This window comes from Rhinolophus ferrumequinum, chromosome 8 (assembly GCF_004115265.2).
Source record: "Rhinolophus ferrumequinum isolate MPI-CBG mRhiFer1 chromosome 8, mRhiFer1_v1.p, whole genome shotgun sequence".
Lineage (NCBI taxonomy): Eukaryota > Metazoa > Chordata > Mammalia > Chiroptera > Rhinolophidae > Rhinolophus > Rhinolophus ferrumequinum.
In genome coordinates, this window is record NC_046291.1 from 19,554,479 (window position 1) to 19,572,044 (window position 17,566).

At 36.3% G+C, this 17,566-nt stretch overlaps 1 protein-coding gene across 1 annotated transcript in view; it reads left to right on the forward strand.

Annotated features, from left to right (window-relative positions):
* The window catches only part of ABCA12 (ATP binding cassette subfamily A member 12), a 163,010-nt gene that overhangs the window by 118,494 nt on the left and 26,950 nt on the right, over positions 1-17,566 (forward strand). Inside the window, exons 27-37 of the mRNA XM_033111395.1 lie at positions 819-974; positions 1,902-2,088; positions 4,205-4,423; positions 5,618-5,814; positions 6,525-6,685; positions 8,466-8,702; positions 9,074-9,224; positions 11,517-11,769; positions 12,380-12,466; positions 13,294-13,387; positions 16,052-16,179. Of these exons, the coding sequence (XP_032967286.1) occupies positions 819-974; positions 1,902-2,088; positions 4,205-4,423; positions 5,618-5,814; positions 6,525-6,685; positions 8,466-8,702; positions 9,074-9,224; positions 11,517-11,769; positions 12,380-12,466; positions 13,294-13,387; positions 16,052-16,179 (1,870 nt within the window). The remainder of the gene's footprint in view (positions 1-818; positions 975-1,901; positions 2,089-4,204; positions 4,424-5,617; positions 5,815-6,524; positions 6,686-8,465; positions 8,703-9,073; positions 9,225-11,516; positions 11,770-12,379; positions 12,467-13,293; positions 13,388-16,051; positions 16,180-17,566) is intronic.

The window sequence follows — 17,566 nt, forward strand, 5'->3', positions numbered from 1 at the left end:
TTTCTAATATTTGATTTACCGTATGTAATCTCCAAAGAGAAATACTTAAATCTCAAAACTAACCCAACAATTTTCCAGGATGAGATAATACACTAGTGAGTTCCTTCTCTGATGTTTCTATAAAGGATGGAGTGAATTAAGAAAGCATGGAATCCAATCTTTCCAAATGGGATTATAAGGCAAAAACCAAGTCTTCTGATTCTAAAGAGAATTTACCAAATTCTAATGGAAAATAACTAGCTGGGTTCCCCATCCTACGTCTCAAGTGGTCATGATTTCTAACATGCTTGGGAGTTTTTCAACTAAGTCTTATTAATATTTGTACATTTTTTCTGATGCTGTAAGTGAATAAAAGAGTACTACTCTATTCATGTAAAATTTCTATAAAAGACAAATCTGTAGAGACAGAAATAAGATCCCTGATTGCCTGGGAGTTGGGATGGGAGCAGGGCTTATCTGGAAATGGGCATGAGAGAACTTTTTAAAGTTATAGAAAATATTCTAATATGTGGATTGTGGTGATGCCTGCACAACTTTATAAATTTACTAAAAATCATCTAACTCTATACTCGCAATGAGTAAATTTGATGGAATTATACCCCAATGAAGCTGTTTAAAAAGGAAAAAATAAAAGAAAAACTATCTTTTTTACTTTACTTTGAAAACCAAGACCACAGTTTAGTTTTCTATAATATCAAAAAAAAAAAAAAGAAAGAAAGAAAAGAAAGAAAGCAGAGAAACTACTGTCTGAAACTAGCTCTGATGCTTAATGTTAACAATCAAATAATAGTTATTTTTCCTAATGCATTTTTATACAGGTACATATGGCATGGCAGCCCCGTGGTATTTTCCAATCCTTCCTTCCTATTGGAAGGAGCGATTTGGATGCGCAGAGGTGAAGCACGAGAAAAGCAATGGCCTTATGTTTACTAATATCATGATGCAGAACACCAATCCATCTGCCAATAAAGCAAGTAGGTCAACAACATGCATTATTATGAGAAAAGTTATATAAATTTTACATGACTTTTACATAAATTTTAGTGATTTTAATTGTTTTTCTAAATGACAACAGTATCCTTTTGGTGATGGATGAATATGTCTGCACATATATGTTTGGACTCTTATGGAGATTAAATTGTGGCTTTTTCTGGGCTCATTAGCTCAGTTGGTTAGCATATGGTGCTAATTAGTCCAAGATTGCAGATCCCTTTGTGGTCAAGTTAGACTCACATGGAGAAAAATTTTTTTCCTTCGCTACAGTCTACACCCCTAACTTTAGCCATTTGTCACTAGTCATAAGGAATAACCAAGTAGCAAGTATGGCATAACCCATAATTTGGCATAACCCATCATCGACGCTGGATAAATGGTTTTAAAGCTTATGTCTCACTGACATTGGGTGAATAATGTCATCTTTATAAAGGGAGGATGACCCATATAAGTGGTACTTTTGTCATGTCTGAAGGAGATGTAGAGATTAATTAATGAACTGGATTCTATAAACCACAGATCTGAGCTAGCCCTGTTACTATAAAGTAACATCTTATAGATGTTTCTTTCATAAGTTGGGATCATTCTATCCAGTTAGAGAACTAAGCCTTAGGCTTGTTTTTTTGATGCTTGAGATCTGTTGAATAATACTGAATTCCTTATAATGATTCCGTACTCTGGGACGACTCTTTCTGACAGAGAAGGGCCATATAAACCTTAGAGAATGTAATTCCACATTCTCATTTATTCTTTAACCACCTGAGAAGGAAGCTGAAGGCTGTAATAGATCATTTGTTTCTAGAATTAATTTTTACTTAGAGAGCTATATTTTTATATAGAAAAAGTCTAACACTAGCTGCATTTTCTTTCTTTGTGAGCTTATAACTCTTCTCTTGATTTCTCTCCAGGTCCTGATGGCAGGTTTCCCTCCAACATTGAGCCTGAACCTAAAGATGTCACGGTTGGGGTTGCCCTGCATGGAGTCACAAAAATCTATGGCTCAAAAATTGCTGTTGATAACCTTAATCTGAACTTTTACGAAGGGCATATTACTTCATTGCTGGGTCCCAATGGAGCCGGGAAAACTACTACGATGTATGTTACTTTTCAATACTTACTGTCTCGGAAGCATATTGCTTAATATTTCCTTGGCTCTTTCATAAAAAGTAAAGTCATTACATCTCCCAGATGGATTAAGATGGCTCACCTTGCATACTATGGGATGGAGTCTAAATCAGAGATCAATCCCAAAACATGAGCGCTAAGGCCAGATCAGGCCCACCAGTTAAGTTTATTTGTTCTATCTAGTGTTGGTCCACTAAGTACTTCTTAAATATTTTAATTCAGTACCAATATTTTAAAATAGAAAAATTTTTCTAATAAAAAACGTAGTCTTGGTATCTCTTAGATAAAAGGACATTTGACAACATTGAGTCTACAGGTTGGGACAACTGGTTGGGGCTTATTAGTGATACTTCTCTTAAAGGGGGTGTCTGCTTTCTGGTTCATCCCTAGTCCCCACAATCCATACTACCTCACATGCCCAGTCTGTTGGACTTATTTGCATGTCTGTCTTGGCTCATGTACAACCTTGAGTTTACACACTCTGGTATAAACACACTCAGCCCCAGCTGCTCCCTCACAGGGAATCCTTGCTTTGATTCATAAAGAAACAAAAGAATGACCAGCTATCAGATACAGATACAAAAAGATAGGAGCACTACATGGTCTGTTTTTTGCTCACTCTTCACTTAACTAGCATTTTCCTGGGTTCTAATGGAAAAGAGATTCAAATATTTTTAAAGTGGCCTTCTTTTGATTGATTGATTGCTTCACTTCTAATGCTCCACATAGCTTAGCTGGGAGTTGCTGTTGGCACTCTAGCCCTTATTGGAGAATAATGTCAGTTGCTGGATATCCTGCCTGTTTACTGTCATCATGAATAAACTCAAGGACTGCCAAAACACATTCAAATTAAACTTTTTTGTAAATAAAAAGGGGCAAAGAAAGGTCATGAAATGGGTGAACATGGAGCCACTCTGATTTACATGACCTGTTTAAATTCAGAGTTGGCTTTCTAGTGTGATGCAATGCTTAAAAGGCAAGATTCCTACCAGGCAATAAGAGGCCAATGAAGAAAAGAGATAGAGAAAGCTTTTGAAGAGATTGCAATTTTAGCTGAGACAGTCCCCATTTAATTTTTCTGAATATAAACCTTTACTATAGAGAATGAAATGTTATTTATATTTCAGTGTATTTTTATGGGAAGAATTGCATATTATATTAATTCCCTATTTAATCTGTAATTGTCATTGAAACTCTGTTAAGTGCAAGGCACTAGTTAGGTACCGAGACAGTATCTTAACAAAATAGATCTTTTCCTGACTTCACGTAGCTTACATTTTAGTGAAGAAAATGGATATTAAATAATTGCCCAGTTTATTAGTCATCTGAAAGATGACAAGGAATTATCTACGTGAGAATATTCTGGTCACAATGTGGAGAAAGGGACTGGAGATGGCCAAAGAGCATGTAGGAAGTCAAGAGAGAAGCCTACAGCAGCAGCACCGAAGTAGTGATGGTGGCTTACGCTGCGGTGGCGCTGGGAAAATGGAAAAAGGTGGGCAGAGTTATGAGACTAAGGTAGGAGAAGGATACAAAAACAACTGGATTTGAGGCTGGTAACCACTGTATGGATTTACCATATGGGGAAGGGGTGACATGAGGACATGAGCTTGAGTGCAAAGATCATGGGTTCAGTTTTAAACAGGTTGAGTTCAAGGACCCTGTAAGACATCTCATGGAGAAGTGACATTGCCTGCTGGATGTATAAAGCAAGCCTGGAACTGAGTGATGAGATCTGGGCTAGGGATGTAAATTTGAGACTTAAGAATCTATGGAAACTATCTGATGAGGAGGAAGTACATGGGTTTGCTGAAGGAGAGAGTGCACGGACAGTGAAAAAGCATCTCTGTCATTATTGCCACCACCACCATCTTCATTTTGTAGTGTTTCTGTAACATTCTAAATTATTAAAAGCTTAAAAGTAATTTTTATTTTTTTATTCCCATTTAATATCATTTTATTTCATGACTTTGTCTGAGGAGATAGACTGTTAACATTTCTTTTGTCTAACAACTGAGATATATTTGGTCCTAAAATCTAGCTTAAATGCTTGGTTCAACCTACTTTGTCATTTCTTTATTTCCAGCTCCATGTTGACTGGACTCTTTGGGGCTTCAGCCGGTACCATCTTTGTTTATGGAAAAGATATCAAAACAGACTTGCACACTGTACGGAAGAACATGGGGGTCTGCATGCAACACGACGTTTTGTTTAGTTACCTCACTACCAAGGAACACCTTCTCTTATATGGCTCCATCAAAGTTCCTCACTGGACTAAACAGCAGCTGCATGAGGAAGTAAAAAGGTCAGTTATGACAGGAATGAGAATATGCATTGGTAACTCCTCTCAAAGACAAGTCAAGCTATGCTAATAATACCAATAGGAAATATTTTCTCACAAACCAATTGATTTTTAGTTTTTCTACTTTTCTGATATTGAATACATTTAATATCATTATCCTCACCAGCCAGTTATATAGGAATTGTTTAATTGTCTTCGACTCTGGCTCCCATATTGCCCCAAATCCTCTGTTTCTAATCTCCTTGATTACTATATGGGTTCAAGCCTCCTACCTGGACTTCGAGATTTTACTCTCCTATATACACTCTACTCTTCAAAGAGCAGCCAGGGTGACCTTTTTAAACTGCAGATCAGCCCATGACATTCCTGGGATCAAAACCCTCTAACGGTTTCTCACCACACTCTGTGTGAAATTCAGTAATGTCCTTATCCAAGTCTATGAGGCCTTCCCTGACCTGCCCCCAATCACACTTCTGATTCATTTCCTTCTCCTCTCCCCTATTCACTCTGCTCTAGGCACACTAGCCCAATTGTACATTTGATTATGCTAGGCCTGCTCCAGCCTCAGAGCTTCTCACTTATTGCTCCCTCTACTTAGAGCAGCCTTTCCCAAATAACCATTTGACTTACTCCTCCACTTTATTGATCTCTGACGAAATGTCACATTCTCTGAGTAAACCACCAGATATAAAATAGATGCCTAAATAGAGTGCCCAAGTACTACGCATCTCATGTACCCTGCTTTATTTTTTCTACATTTATCACCACTTGGCATATTATAAACTTAGAGAATATGTTTATTAACTGAATTTTCTCTATAGACCTCCTGATATACACACTCATAGTAGAAATAATCTCTATGGATAGAAACATTATCTGTTCACTTCTTTTCACCTAGCACCTAAAATACAGTCTGGCACTAAAAGGTCAGATACTCTAAAATATTTGTCAAATGAATGAATAAAATAATGAGCCGTATATTCCTTTGTGTTGTTTCCTGAGCATTAATTTCATCCCTCCAATTACATGACAAATAATAGAAAATTATGTCATGAATTTTCAGTAGTTTATTGCACCTTGCTGAGCACATAATGGTTTCTTAGTGAATATCTATCATTTAGGGTACTTATTATATTTTTCCAATATTCACTTGTTTTATCTGTGAAGAAAATAACCACGATACCTTATTTTTTGAAGGACTTTGAAAGATACTGGACTATATAGCCATCGTCATAAAAGAGTTGGAACATTGTCAGGAGGAATGAAGAGGAAGCTGTCCATATCCATAGCTCTCATTGGTGGATCAAGGGTCGTCATTTTGGATGAACCATCCACTGGAGTTGACCCATGTTCTCGCCGAAGTATATGGGATGTTATATCCAAGAACAAAACTGGTACGAGTACCTTCTTATAACTTCTCTATCCAACAGTCATAATTTTGCCTTCTGGGATACATACAGACTGAAGTCCTTCTGTTCAGATCTCCATGAAAGGTCTCAGATAGGCTCTTCTTTTTCTCAAGTCTTCTCTTCTCCCAGCTAAATTTCTGGGTCAATTAGTTAATATCAATGTAGTGCCCACTGTGAACTGAGTGCTTAACTGGCCTTTTTGAGAGCATGTAAATCCAATAGCAGTTCCACATTCTGCCTAGAGGAGCTTAGAATCTAATTAGAGAAACCAAACATACACAAATGAAGATAAACTGAAAACAGACTAAATAAGTGCTAACGGGATATAAAGCAAAGAGCAATCAGAGTGGAGTAGATTAATCAGAGAGGAATATTCAAAAATCTTTAAAATTACTGCTTCTTCATAGTGATGAAAGGAAGAGAGGAGGAAGAGATGTGAGAGAGAGAGAGAGAGAGGAGAGAGAGAGAGAGAGAGAGAGAGAGAGAGAGAGAGAGAGAGAGAGCGCCAAATATTTAGGAACACTCCTTCTAAAATTTTTCTTTGATCCTTTTGGAAGCTCCTCTGGTCAGATTTTCTGTTAGCTCATAAATGTGAGTCTTCTCATAAATCACAAGATTTGTTTGTGCTAACTTGTATATTTTGGGAACTGTATTTTCCTTTTTCATTCTTGGTTGTTTGCCTCTGTATTTTCAAGCCAGAACAATCATTCTGTCCACGCACCACTTGGATGAAGCTGAAGTGCTGAGCGACCGCATTGCATTCTTGGAGCAGGGGGGGTTGCGCTGCTGTGGGTCACCATTTTACCTCAAGGAAGCATTTGGGGATGGCTATCACCTCACACTCACCAAGAAAAAGGTTTGTAGGGGAGAAAATATACCTTATTATGGGGTCATAAGTTAATTTTGTGTGAAACGGAGGCAGGATCTCTCCAGCTTTATTCGTTGCTAAAATTCACTACCAACATGTTAGCTTCGTGTTTCTCAAACATGAGCGAGCATCAGTACTCCTGGAGGTCTTGGTCAACCAGAGTTCTCGCCCCACCCCAAGAGTCTCTGATTCCATACGTATGGGATGGGGCTTCAGAATTTACCACATTTCTAACAAGATCCCAGGTGATGCTGATGCTACTCGTTTGGGGTCACACATTAAGAACCAATGTGTGAGGTGAAAAGTGATTTAGAGCCTCAGGTTACTGATGGAGGATAAGCATTTTAGTTTCTCTAGCATTTCTGCCTGTAAGGCTAAAAAGTTAGATTTTCTGCTTTATCAAACAGTTTGGGGAATATAATCAATAATGTTGTAAAGATTTTGTAGGGTGTCAGATGGGCGCTTGTCTTATTAGGGAGACCACTTCATGGATGGTGCAGATGCCTGATCACTGGGCTGTACACCTGAAGCTGAAGCTGAATAATACTGAATGTCAACTATAATTTAATATATATGTATATGTATATATATTAAATTATATAGTCACGGGGTATAGAATACAGCATAGGGAATAGAGTCAATGGAATTGTAACAGCTATATATGATGTCAGAGGGGTAATAGACTGGGGGAGGGGAGTTATCACTTTGTGAGGGGTGTAAATGTCTAATTATTATATTGTTTTGTACACCTGACACTAACTTAAAAAAAAAAAGAAACAAGTGAAGAAAAAATGCCTTCACATATTCATTTTCTGATCAGTATTCCTCACGTGGCAATGTGAAGACTAACTCAGACATACCAATGGTGGTTTTCTTTTACATCTTTGAAGAATGCTGACTAAGGATCCTTGTACCACCTAAAACAGAATATGATTTACCAAACTGTGCAAGGTGTCCATGCTGTTAGTCATATGAGCACTGTCATTTCATTTTGACCACCATCATTTATTTTCTGTCTAATCATCCTGATGTAACTTCCAAAATAAAAAAGTAGTGTATTGTTATATTCATTAATACAGTCAAAATGGTTTGTATTAAGTGTGTATTATGCCTTATCATATATCCAAGACACTTTCCTAGGAATTGGGGATACTGCAGTAAATTGATGATATTAAAATCTCTGTCTTCATGAAGTTTATATTCTGATGGAGAGTGGGGAATTCAGATGACCCAATTAATAAGTATATTATTGAGTGTATTAGCAGATGATAAATGCTATGGGTAGAAATAAAGCAGAGGAAGGAAAATACGGAATGCTGAGTGGTGCCATTTTAAGTAGGGTAGTAAGGGGGGTGGTCTTTGAGAAAGTGACAGTGTACCCAAGAGTTGGAGCCGGGGAGAGAATGAGCCGTGTCACTATCTTGGGGCAAAGAAACACTTGCAAAAGCCCTGGGGGGCTGTGCCTGAGCCTGAAGCACTCTAACACAGAAAAGAGACTGCGGTTGCTGGAGTAGAGCAAGCAACAGGGAGGATAGTGGGCAAGGAGGTTGGAGAAGGGACTGGGGGAGGTGGGAGAATGGAGCCAGTAGAATAGTGATTTGCAGACAACTATAGAGACCCCCAAGTGGGACAGGTAACCACTGGAGGAGTCACTTGTGATCTGACTCAGGTCTGGGTGGCCTAAAAGACCTCACCACCTTCTGATTAAGGCCCTTGGACACCACAGTCTATAGACAAGGGAATGTTTAACCTCTGATTTTGTCCCTAGAGTCCAAATCTAAATGCAAGTGCAATATGTGACACAATGGCTGTGACGTCAATGATCAAGTCACACCTCCCTGAAGCCTACCTCAAGGAGGACATCGGGGGAGAGCTTGTTTATGTGCTTCCTCCATTTAGCACCAAAGTCTCAGGTGCCTATCTGTCACTCCTAAGAGCACTGGACAACGGCATGGGTGACCTCAACATCGGGTGCTATGGCATTTCAGATACCACCGTGGAAGAGGTACACCTGGACATTTCCTTTCTTCTTAAAGCTGTAACTTGCTGTTCCCTTAGAATAAATATGTATACTTTTTTTTTAAGAAAAGAAGCATTTTTATATTGCTTCTTTTTACAAAATTAGAAAATCTTAAAAGTATCTTAATATCATTCATTTGTAAAACCAACTTCTGAGAACAAATGTGTTGCTCCAAATAGAGAGCAGCTATTTTTTACGTATAAAAATATTCACTTAAAATTCTTCTCAAAAATAGTCACTTAAATTCACATGTCTTAATACATATGATGAAAAAAGTCAAAATCAAAATTCAGCATAGAAACTAGACAAGATATGCATGTTTTCTGTTAATGAAGCACTCTGGCTTTTCTTTCCAGGTTTTTCTGAACTTGACTAAAGAGTCACACAAAACTAGTGATATGACTCTTGAGCACTTAACACAAAAGAAGATTGGAAATTCCAGTACCAATGGCATCTCAACTCCTGATGATTTATCTGTCAGCAGCAGCAATTTCACAGACAGAGATGGTATAAATCTAATCACATATTTTGCTTAATTCCAATAAATGACGTAAATGAGAAAATTGCAGGACAGATTTTGATTCTTTTAAATTCAACTTTAAATTTTCTCCCTAAATTCAAAAAGACTAAAACAATAAGCTTTCCTTTTTTAATATACAAAATATTTCTTAAGCCAAATCGAGTTCTCTATTTCAAAAATATTTTGAAGAATGTGAAAGAACCTCCTTGTTAGGGCAGTGATAAGTATTCCCCTACCTACTAGAAGTCATTTTTGAGATGTCATTTACTATAATCTCAGATTTGTGCTCAGCAAGTTAAAATCCTTCTTGTGATTGTGTCTGTCCAACAGTGGAAAGAGTTACCTTGTAAGATAGTTCACTCACTATTACTAGGGCATGTACGAGTGGAGATAATAATAATCAAAAAAGAAAAAGTCTAAGAAAAATGGTCATCACTCTTTACGGGACCTCATTGGAAGGCATGTCTAACCTTCCCACCTCTCTGAATAATTCACGTGCTGAGAAAATTTAGGCGCTGAGAAAATGCTTTTGGAGGATGGTCTCTGAATTGATGAAGTTGCACCTGATGAATATGAACCTATTACAATAGATTTCCCCCATAATTCTTCACACAATATATGTTTGAAAAATCATGTTTCTTGACATGACTTTGAAGAATCTGGCTCTTTTAAAAATAACTTTTATCCGATTATTCTTTTTCTGACAGTTAATTTACTCCTTTGGAAACACTGTTTACTTAAGGGAGCATGTAGTAAAATGATATTTAAAATATGGAGTAGTCATACTCCATATGACTACCTAAATTGAGAAAAATCTCTAGGAATGGAACTTTTAATTAAACTTGTGTCTGGCTCTAAAACTCAGAAAACGTCATCTCTGATGTTTATATAATACTAGAACTTGGAGTCTCATTTGTCCTCTGCCATATTCCTCATTTATCATCTTTTGGAGAATATAATTGTTGAGTTCATGGAATTGAGGACTTTGATTAGAATGTGGTCATTTGCTTCAGGAAGTAAATGTTATGTATTTGCTTCTGCATTTGTCTCATAATTTGAAACTATTCTTTAGTCAAAATGTACCCCTCAGTTGACATTATCTTTTAGAAAGCACATTTTCTCTGTTTGATACACCTGTAAGTCATCCACATGTAATTTCTCAAGAAACAGAAAAGCATACTAATTAACTTAAAATATTCAGCTCCTTCTACAATTCCCCTTTGCAGAGATATGAGTTTGCATTTAAACTTGTTCACTCTGTTTAATTGGAGTTCATTTTAAATTAAGCAGCTTTGTATTTTTCCTTATCAGCTAAATGAAGATCGTGATTTTTGTGCTGCATAATATGTGGCGAAGAATTAAAAATATCCACAGAGTTGACGAATATCACACCTTATCACATGTAAAGGAATGTTTGGCGGCAGGCCTTAGGGGGAGAAATATTGTGTTTGAACCCATTTTTTAGAGGGGCCTGCTGAAATTATCAGTTGTAAGAGCATTATAGAGGAAGCAACAGTTTATGGCCTCCACAGCTGCTCTTACTCTTAGAAGCTATGACATTTTTCTCAGCACCTGAAGAGCATTTGAGAAGGGAGGAGAGGAGACATTTTCCCCAATATGGTCTTTTTTGTGACCGTAGTAGTAAAAATAGGGTTTTGAAATGCCATCTAATTTCTATGGAGAACGTAACGAATAAATGCACTAGAATTATACTTTGGAGGAGAGCATTTTCCTTTTCCCACATTTAAGATGAATTCATTAGAATGAGAACCAGTTAGAATTATAACCATTAAATTATCCACTGTAGAAATGTGTTCTTAGACTAGGTTGCTGTTTTGGTTTCCATTTTTCTTATTTGAATTCAATCTGTTGGTAGAAGCTATCTCTTCAATATTAGTAATTAGTAATACATACTGAGACTGAGACTGAGACTGTGGATTGGGGACAATATTCATTTATAAAATTATAGATATCTAATTTTGACATGTACAATTACTGTGTATACGACTAATAATATTTTGTGGATAGTGATTTATCATTTTCAAAGCACTTTTACATACAGCTCTATGCGATAGAGAGGCTCAGGCCCAAAGCTGATAGATAAAGCGCTGAACCTAAAATCCCAGTCTTTAAACTTTTGTAAGCTCTCCCCAGCACATCACATTATGCCATCTATCCATAGTTTATAGTTTTTGAAGTTACTTTATTATTTGATTTACCAGGACTTTCCAGAACCATATCAAATCTCTCTCTCTCTCTTTTTTTTTTTTTTTAATCAGACAAAATCCTGACAAGAGGAGAGAGACTGGAAGGTTTTGGACTGTTCCTGAAGAAGATAATGGCCATACTCATCAAGAGGTTCCACCACACCCGCAGGAACTGGAAAGGTTTCATTGCTCAGGTTATCCTCCCCATCATCTTCGTAACGACTGCCATGGGCCTTGGCACACTGAGAAATTCCAGGAACAGTTATCCAGAGGTCCAGATCTCCCCATCTCTTTATGGTACCTCTGAACAGACAGCCTTCTACGCGTAAGTTTCTCTCCTTTAACCTAAGATGACATTCCCACAGTGCTTCCGAGGTGTGGTTTTACCTGAAGGAAGGCCATGGAATGCTGAAGAATAGGAACTTAGAAGCCACAGTACTTAATTCTGCCAAAGGAACGGACAGTTTGATTTACTGTGACATGACAGTTCTATCGCCAACAAATAACTTTTTGTTTTCTGTCTAAAAAATAAAGTTGTAGTACATCTTTATTTTTAATGACTAGACTTTAATCAAGAAAGCCAGGTTAGGTATGGCTTCCAAATTGATTGTAATATGTAGCAAATAACTTTTTATTAGTCTCACTAATATTGAAAAATACTGTCAGAATTCTGTATAATATAATTTTACATATACAATAGGTGATTACTAAATGCATGTGGCAATCAAGAAAATAACAAGGCAGCCAAATAGAGATTATGTGCTTATTTTTGTGTGACACTTTTTTTCCCCGTGAAACTAAGTCTTTCTTAAACTTTTAAGAAAACAGTCCTATAGAAAGCATATTTCATTTCTTCAAATTATTCGTGAGCATGAGTTTCATACGGGAAACTCATGGAGGAATCATGAATTTGTTTCTGTTTTTTAATGTTACAGGAATTCTAACCCAAGCACAAACGCACTGGTCTCAGCAATGTGGGCCTTCCCTGGCATCGACAATATGTGTTTGAACACCAGTGACCTGTAAGTGGACCTTGTTCTTTTTCTTTTTTTCAACATTCCACTCTGTGTGTGTGTGTGTGTGTGTGTGTGTGTGTGTGTGAGTGTGCGTGTGAGGGTGTGTGGATGAGTGGGTGTATGTTATTAGGCTGGAGGAAGGCAGTGTCCTAATAGAAATCTGTCTTTAACAGGTTTTATCTATCTCCTTTAGTTCATTTCCTGGCTGCACTTTGCTGTCATAATAAACACTGGATGCTTTATAACTTGTACAGTTCTTTTGTGTACATATTCTTATTTAACAATCACAACAACCCTGTGAATTATTAATCCCATTTTTAAGATGAAGAAAGTGAGGCTCATAGAGACTAAGATTTTTATATAAAGAAATTGAGGTAGGAAGATGCATAGCTAAAGCTGAGACCCAAGTCTTCGTTCCAGTTCCCAGGCTTTTAGGCGATGTAGTGTTGCTTATTCAAACTTTCAAGATAGTGCATAACACATGTAAACCTGACGTTAGTGCATCATTTTGCTAACATATCCCCTTCCTGTTCGAGAAGAGAATGAAAAGAGCAAAGAGAAGAAATGAGTCAAAAAGCCCCATCCTGCCATGTTAAGATAGTTCAATGAGTTTTGATCTTAACACTGTTTAATCACTTAGTGCTATCCTTCAACTCCCCATAAAATGTCAGATCATTTGAAAACGGTAGTGCAATGTATATTCAAGTTATGAGAAGGCAGTAAATTGTACCTGGGACTATAACAGGAATTTAATACAAAATAGTCACTTCTATGATCACACATAAACATGAGAATGCACACCCACCTCATGTCAATATAATTTTTACTTGCAGAAGGTGTTTAAAGAAAAACAGTCTGGGAAAATGGAATACCAGTGGAGAACGTATCACTAATTTTGGTGTTTGCTCCTGCTCAGAAAATGTCCAGGTAAGATGGAATTCACTTTGGTTAAATAGAAAAAAAGAAAGGAATAAATATCAAAACTTGAAAGATGTATCTAGGTTACCAAAGATTCAGTATAATTTCATTTTATGGAAGCTAGTACCTCAGAGATGTGGACCTGGCAGCTCAAAAATATTGGCATTGAACTTCAGGTCACTGCTGTAAATCCATCTCAGGACAAATTTCCAAAGGTAGGTAATTCTACGACAGTCTTTGTGGAAACTAACTGAAGATGAATTTTTGGTTTCAGTTCAGTTTTAACCAGAAAGCTCTATGTTTCATTCAGCAAAATGCCACCATAACTGTCATATTTGAAAACACAGTGAGACTGCCACTGTCTTGATCATTTGAGAAGTCAGTAATATGTATGAGTCCAGAGCAGAACTCCCGATGTCTCTAAGCAACACCTCCAGGATGCAAGCAAAAATCTACGTCCTGAAAGTAACAAAAAAGATTGTCCACTTATCTCTTTCCCGGTCTGTATTCTATACACACTTTGTTTTCTAGGTCTGTCAAGAAAGCTTTTAAGAAAATCAAATTCACTGGAGAAATTAAAGGTAGTTGAAGATAAGAGGTCACTATTAGTTTTTGAGAGTCACTATGTTGTTGACTTACTTCTCCATGGGGAGGAATCTAGCAATATTTTCTTCAAAATGTCACCCTACACTGTCTTGAGACAATATTTTAGTATGAAAATGTTTTCAGTAAATGCAACCTATTTTTTTTTGTGTTTTCATGAAAGACAGTTACTAACAATATTTGGGATGCTATGGTTATCTTTTAGAATCCTTGCATATTTAAATATTAATCTTACCCAGTACTCAAAGAGTTTTCTAATTCCTCATCTAATCTAGTTAATTTATGAAATCCTTTACATATTTTGTGCAACTTAGAGTAAAAGCCAACTAATTTAGTATTTAAAATTGGAATCTGGACACATTTTTTAATTAGAAAAACTCCAATAGATTAAAATTTTTCAACCTAATACTCTGCTGATGAGAATCTAAATTTGTGCAAACAGTTTTTAAAAGTGTTTGATAGTATCTACTAATGCTGAAGATACACATGCCATATGGGACATACAATTTCACTCCTATTATATACACATGAGAAATGTGAATATGTTCACCAAGAGACATATACTGAAATATTTATAACAATACAATTCATAATAACCACTCAAGTTCCCACCAACAGTAGAGTGGATAAATTGAATGTAATATAGTTCCACAATGAAATTCTATATACAGCAAAACGGGAATGATTGATCTGTAACTAGACACATCATGGTGGAAGATTCCCACCAACAAATGATGAGTAAAAAAAAGCCAAACACAAGAGAGTGCATATAATATGATTTCATTTATACAAAAGACAAAAACAGGCAAAGTTATCCTGTGTCAGTCACTTTGGGGGTGGTCGTGATTAGAAGGGCATATGACGAGAGTGCTTCCGGGGTACTACTAGCATTGCTCTGTTTCCTGGTGTGGTTTCTGGTTACACAGGTTCAGTTTGTCAAAATTCATCAAGCAGTGTACTTATGTGTGCTTTTCTGTGTGTGTAATATGATTCAATAAAAAATTAAAGCTAAAAGATTGCACTACATATATATAGAAGGGTATCTTTCTATTTGTGAAACCAGTGGCATTCTGGAATGTGATCTTCAAGTTGATACAATTTGATGTAAGGTGAAATTCAGCATTCATTTCTTAGAGCAACTTGTCACTTTATGTTCTTGGTACACACGTGTGGTCTTAGGCTCAGGCTCTGAGACATCATGTGAAGGGTGGAAGGAAAAAAATGGGAAAAATGCCAAGCTTTTCCCAAACTAAATTTCATGGAGGTGAAGCATGAGAAACTTCTGTGAAAAGTAAGTGGTCAGGAAGTGCAGAAAGCTATGAGCATAAAAATAAGGGGTTAAAACTAAGTTCTGAGACTGGGTAATAATAATATACCAGTGTATTTAATTTGACAAGTGTATGATGGTAACATAAGATACTAATGATAGGGGAAACTGGGCAAAAGTTATCCAGGGACTCTCTGTATTATATTTGCAATACATATACATGCAACTTTGCAACATATATATAAACTTTTTATTTTAGAATAATTTTAGATTTATGTATATAAAGATTAGAATTAGATTTATATAAAATTAAATTTAGATTTAGATTTAGATATACGTAAAATTGAGCTCTGATACCTAGGTTTGGTACCTTAAAATTAATAGAAAACAAATTTTTCATCTGCTGCTGTCAGTCCCTGAGAACTTAAGTCTGTTACTGTGATCTTTTCAATTTGGGGGCAAACATTTGTTTCTTCCCTGTGAATTATTGAGACTATTTGAGTCATCTTAGTGTTAAACGTTTTTCTCCAAACATATCAAGCTTGTAAGTATAGTAAAAGAAAACTAACACATAGTAAACTTGTGTTCTTTTTTGACTTCAAGTGAGCCCCAAACACATATATCTGCTCTCTCTATATAATAACTATTTGTTCTAATTTCTTGGCATAGGCAAGGTGCCTTCCTTTTCAAAGCTCTTTAATGTCAGAGGACAGATGTCACTTTCCACCAGTTGTGAAAACAGACAAATCATGAAACTGAAGCTCCTTAACACAAAGAACTTAATGTTTAACTTTATTTTTCAGGAATGTCCTAAATTTAACTATTCGCCACCTCATAGAAGAACATATTCTTCCCAAGTAATTTATAACCTGACTGGGCACCGCTTAGAAAATTATCTTATATCAACTGCTAATGAGTTTATGCAAAAAAGGTAAAAATACTCTGTTTATAACATCTAATTTAGCGTATCTTGCTTTCTAATTTAATGGTAACTGCCTTCTAGACTTGAGACAATAGATGTACATTTCTATCAATTATTTACATTGTTAAATTCTCTGTTTTATCTAAATAGCCTTATGCACTAAAAGTTAGGTACCAGCGCTAAATGAAGATTCATTTTGAGCAAATCGAAAAGCATTGATTTGTTCAGCCCTCAAAAATATATTGTGAAATTTGTACGTTTTTTTTCTGGAAGCAAAAGAGAAGTTATTGACTGGATTATGCCAACTTGGAGAATTTTAAGGCGTTGCTTTTGGTGACAAGTAGCCTTAGTTCCAATATGAATATCTCAAAACTTAGAGTATGATGTGCTGTCTGCACGTGGATAAAATGTGTTCATGTGTAGCAAGGCCACTTAGGCATGTGCCATGGCTGTATGGTTGGTAGGCTTGCATTTGCAATGCGGAGGGACCTGGAGGACACTATGTTAGGTGAAATAAGCCAGACACAGAAAGACAAGTACTGCAAGATTTCACTTATATGTGGAATCTAAAATAATCAAACTCATAGATGTAGAGCGTAGAATGGTCCTTGCTGGAGTATGGGGCAAGGGGGACATGGAGAGATGTCGGTCAAGGCATACAAAGTTTCAGTTACACAACATGAGTGTATTCTGGAGACCTAATTGACAGCAATGTGACTATAGTTAACCATACTGTCTTGTCTACTTGAAATTTGCTGAGAGGATAGGTCGTAAGAGTTCTCGGCACACACATACACACACAAACACAAAGAACATGATTACTATGTGAGGTGATTGATATGTTAATCAGCTTCATTGTGGTGATTGTTTCACAATGTATACATATATCAAAAGGTCAACTTGTACACCTTAAATATAAATTTCTATTTGTCAATTATACCTCAATAAAGCCGGGAGGGGGGAAAGTTTGCAGGCTTGCAGTAAGCTACTGTTTTCTCCTTTATTCCATCTCTTCTCTCTTTTATTTCTCAATGTACATAAAGGACGAATGTTGGCTATAAAATACAAACCACAGATAAGCAAAAAGAAGAAAATATCATCTCTCTACCCAATATACTATACATCCAATATTCACTGTATATAGTAACCAATATATATAACCAATATTTACTATACATACTTTTAAAATTCTTTGTCAGAAATATATGTAAATAGTTTCAATAAAATGTGGTTTATTAAAAATAAACTGTTCTAAAGCCTGCTTTAAAAAAAAGTGAACAATATACTATAGTGTACTTTGCATGTCAAAAATATCGCTTTATGAAATCCCATTTACAATAATAGTCACAGGAAGATTAAACTAGTGTGACTGCATAATTATTTATTTAACCCAACC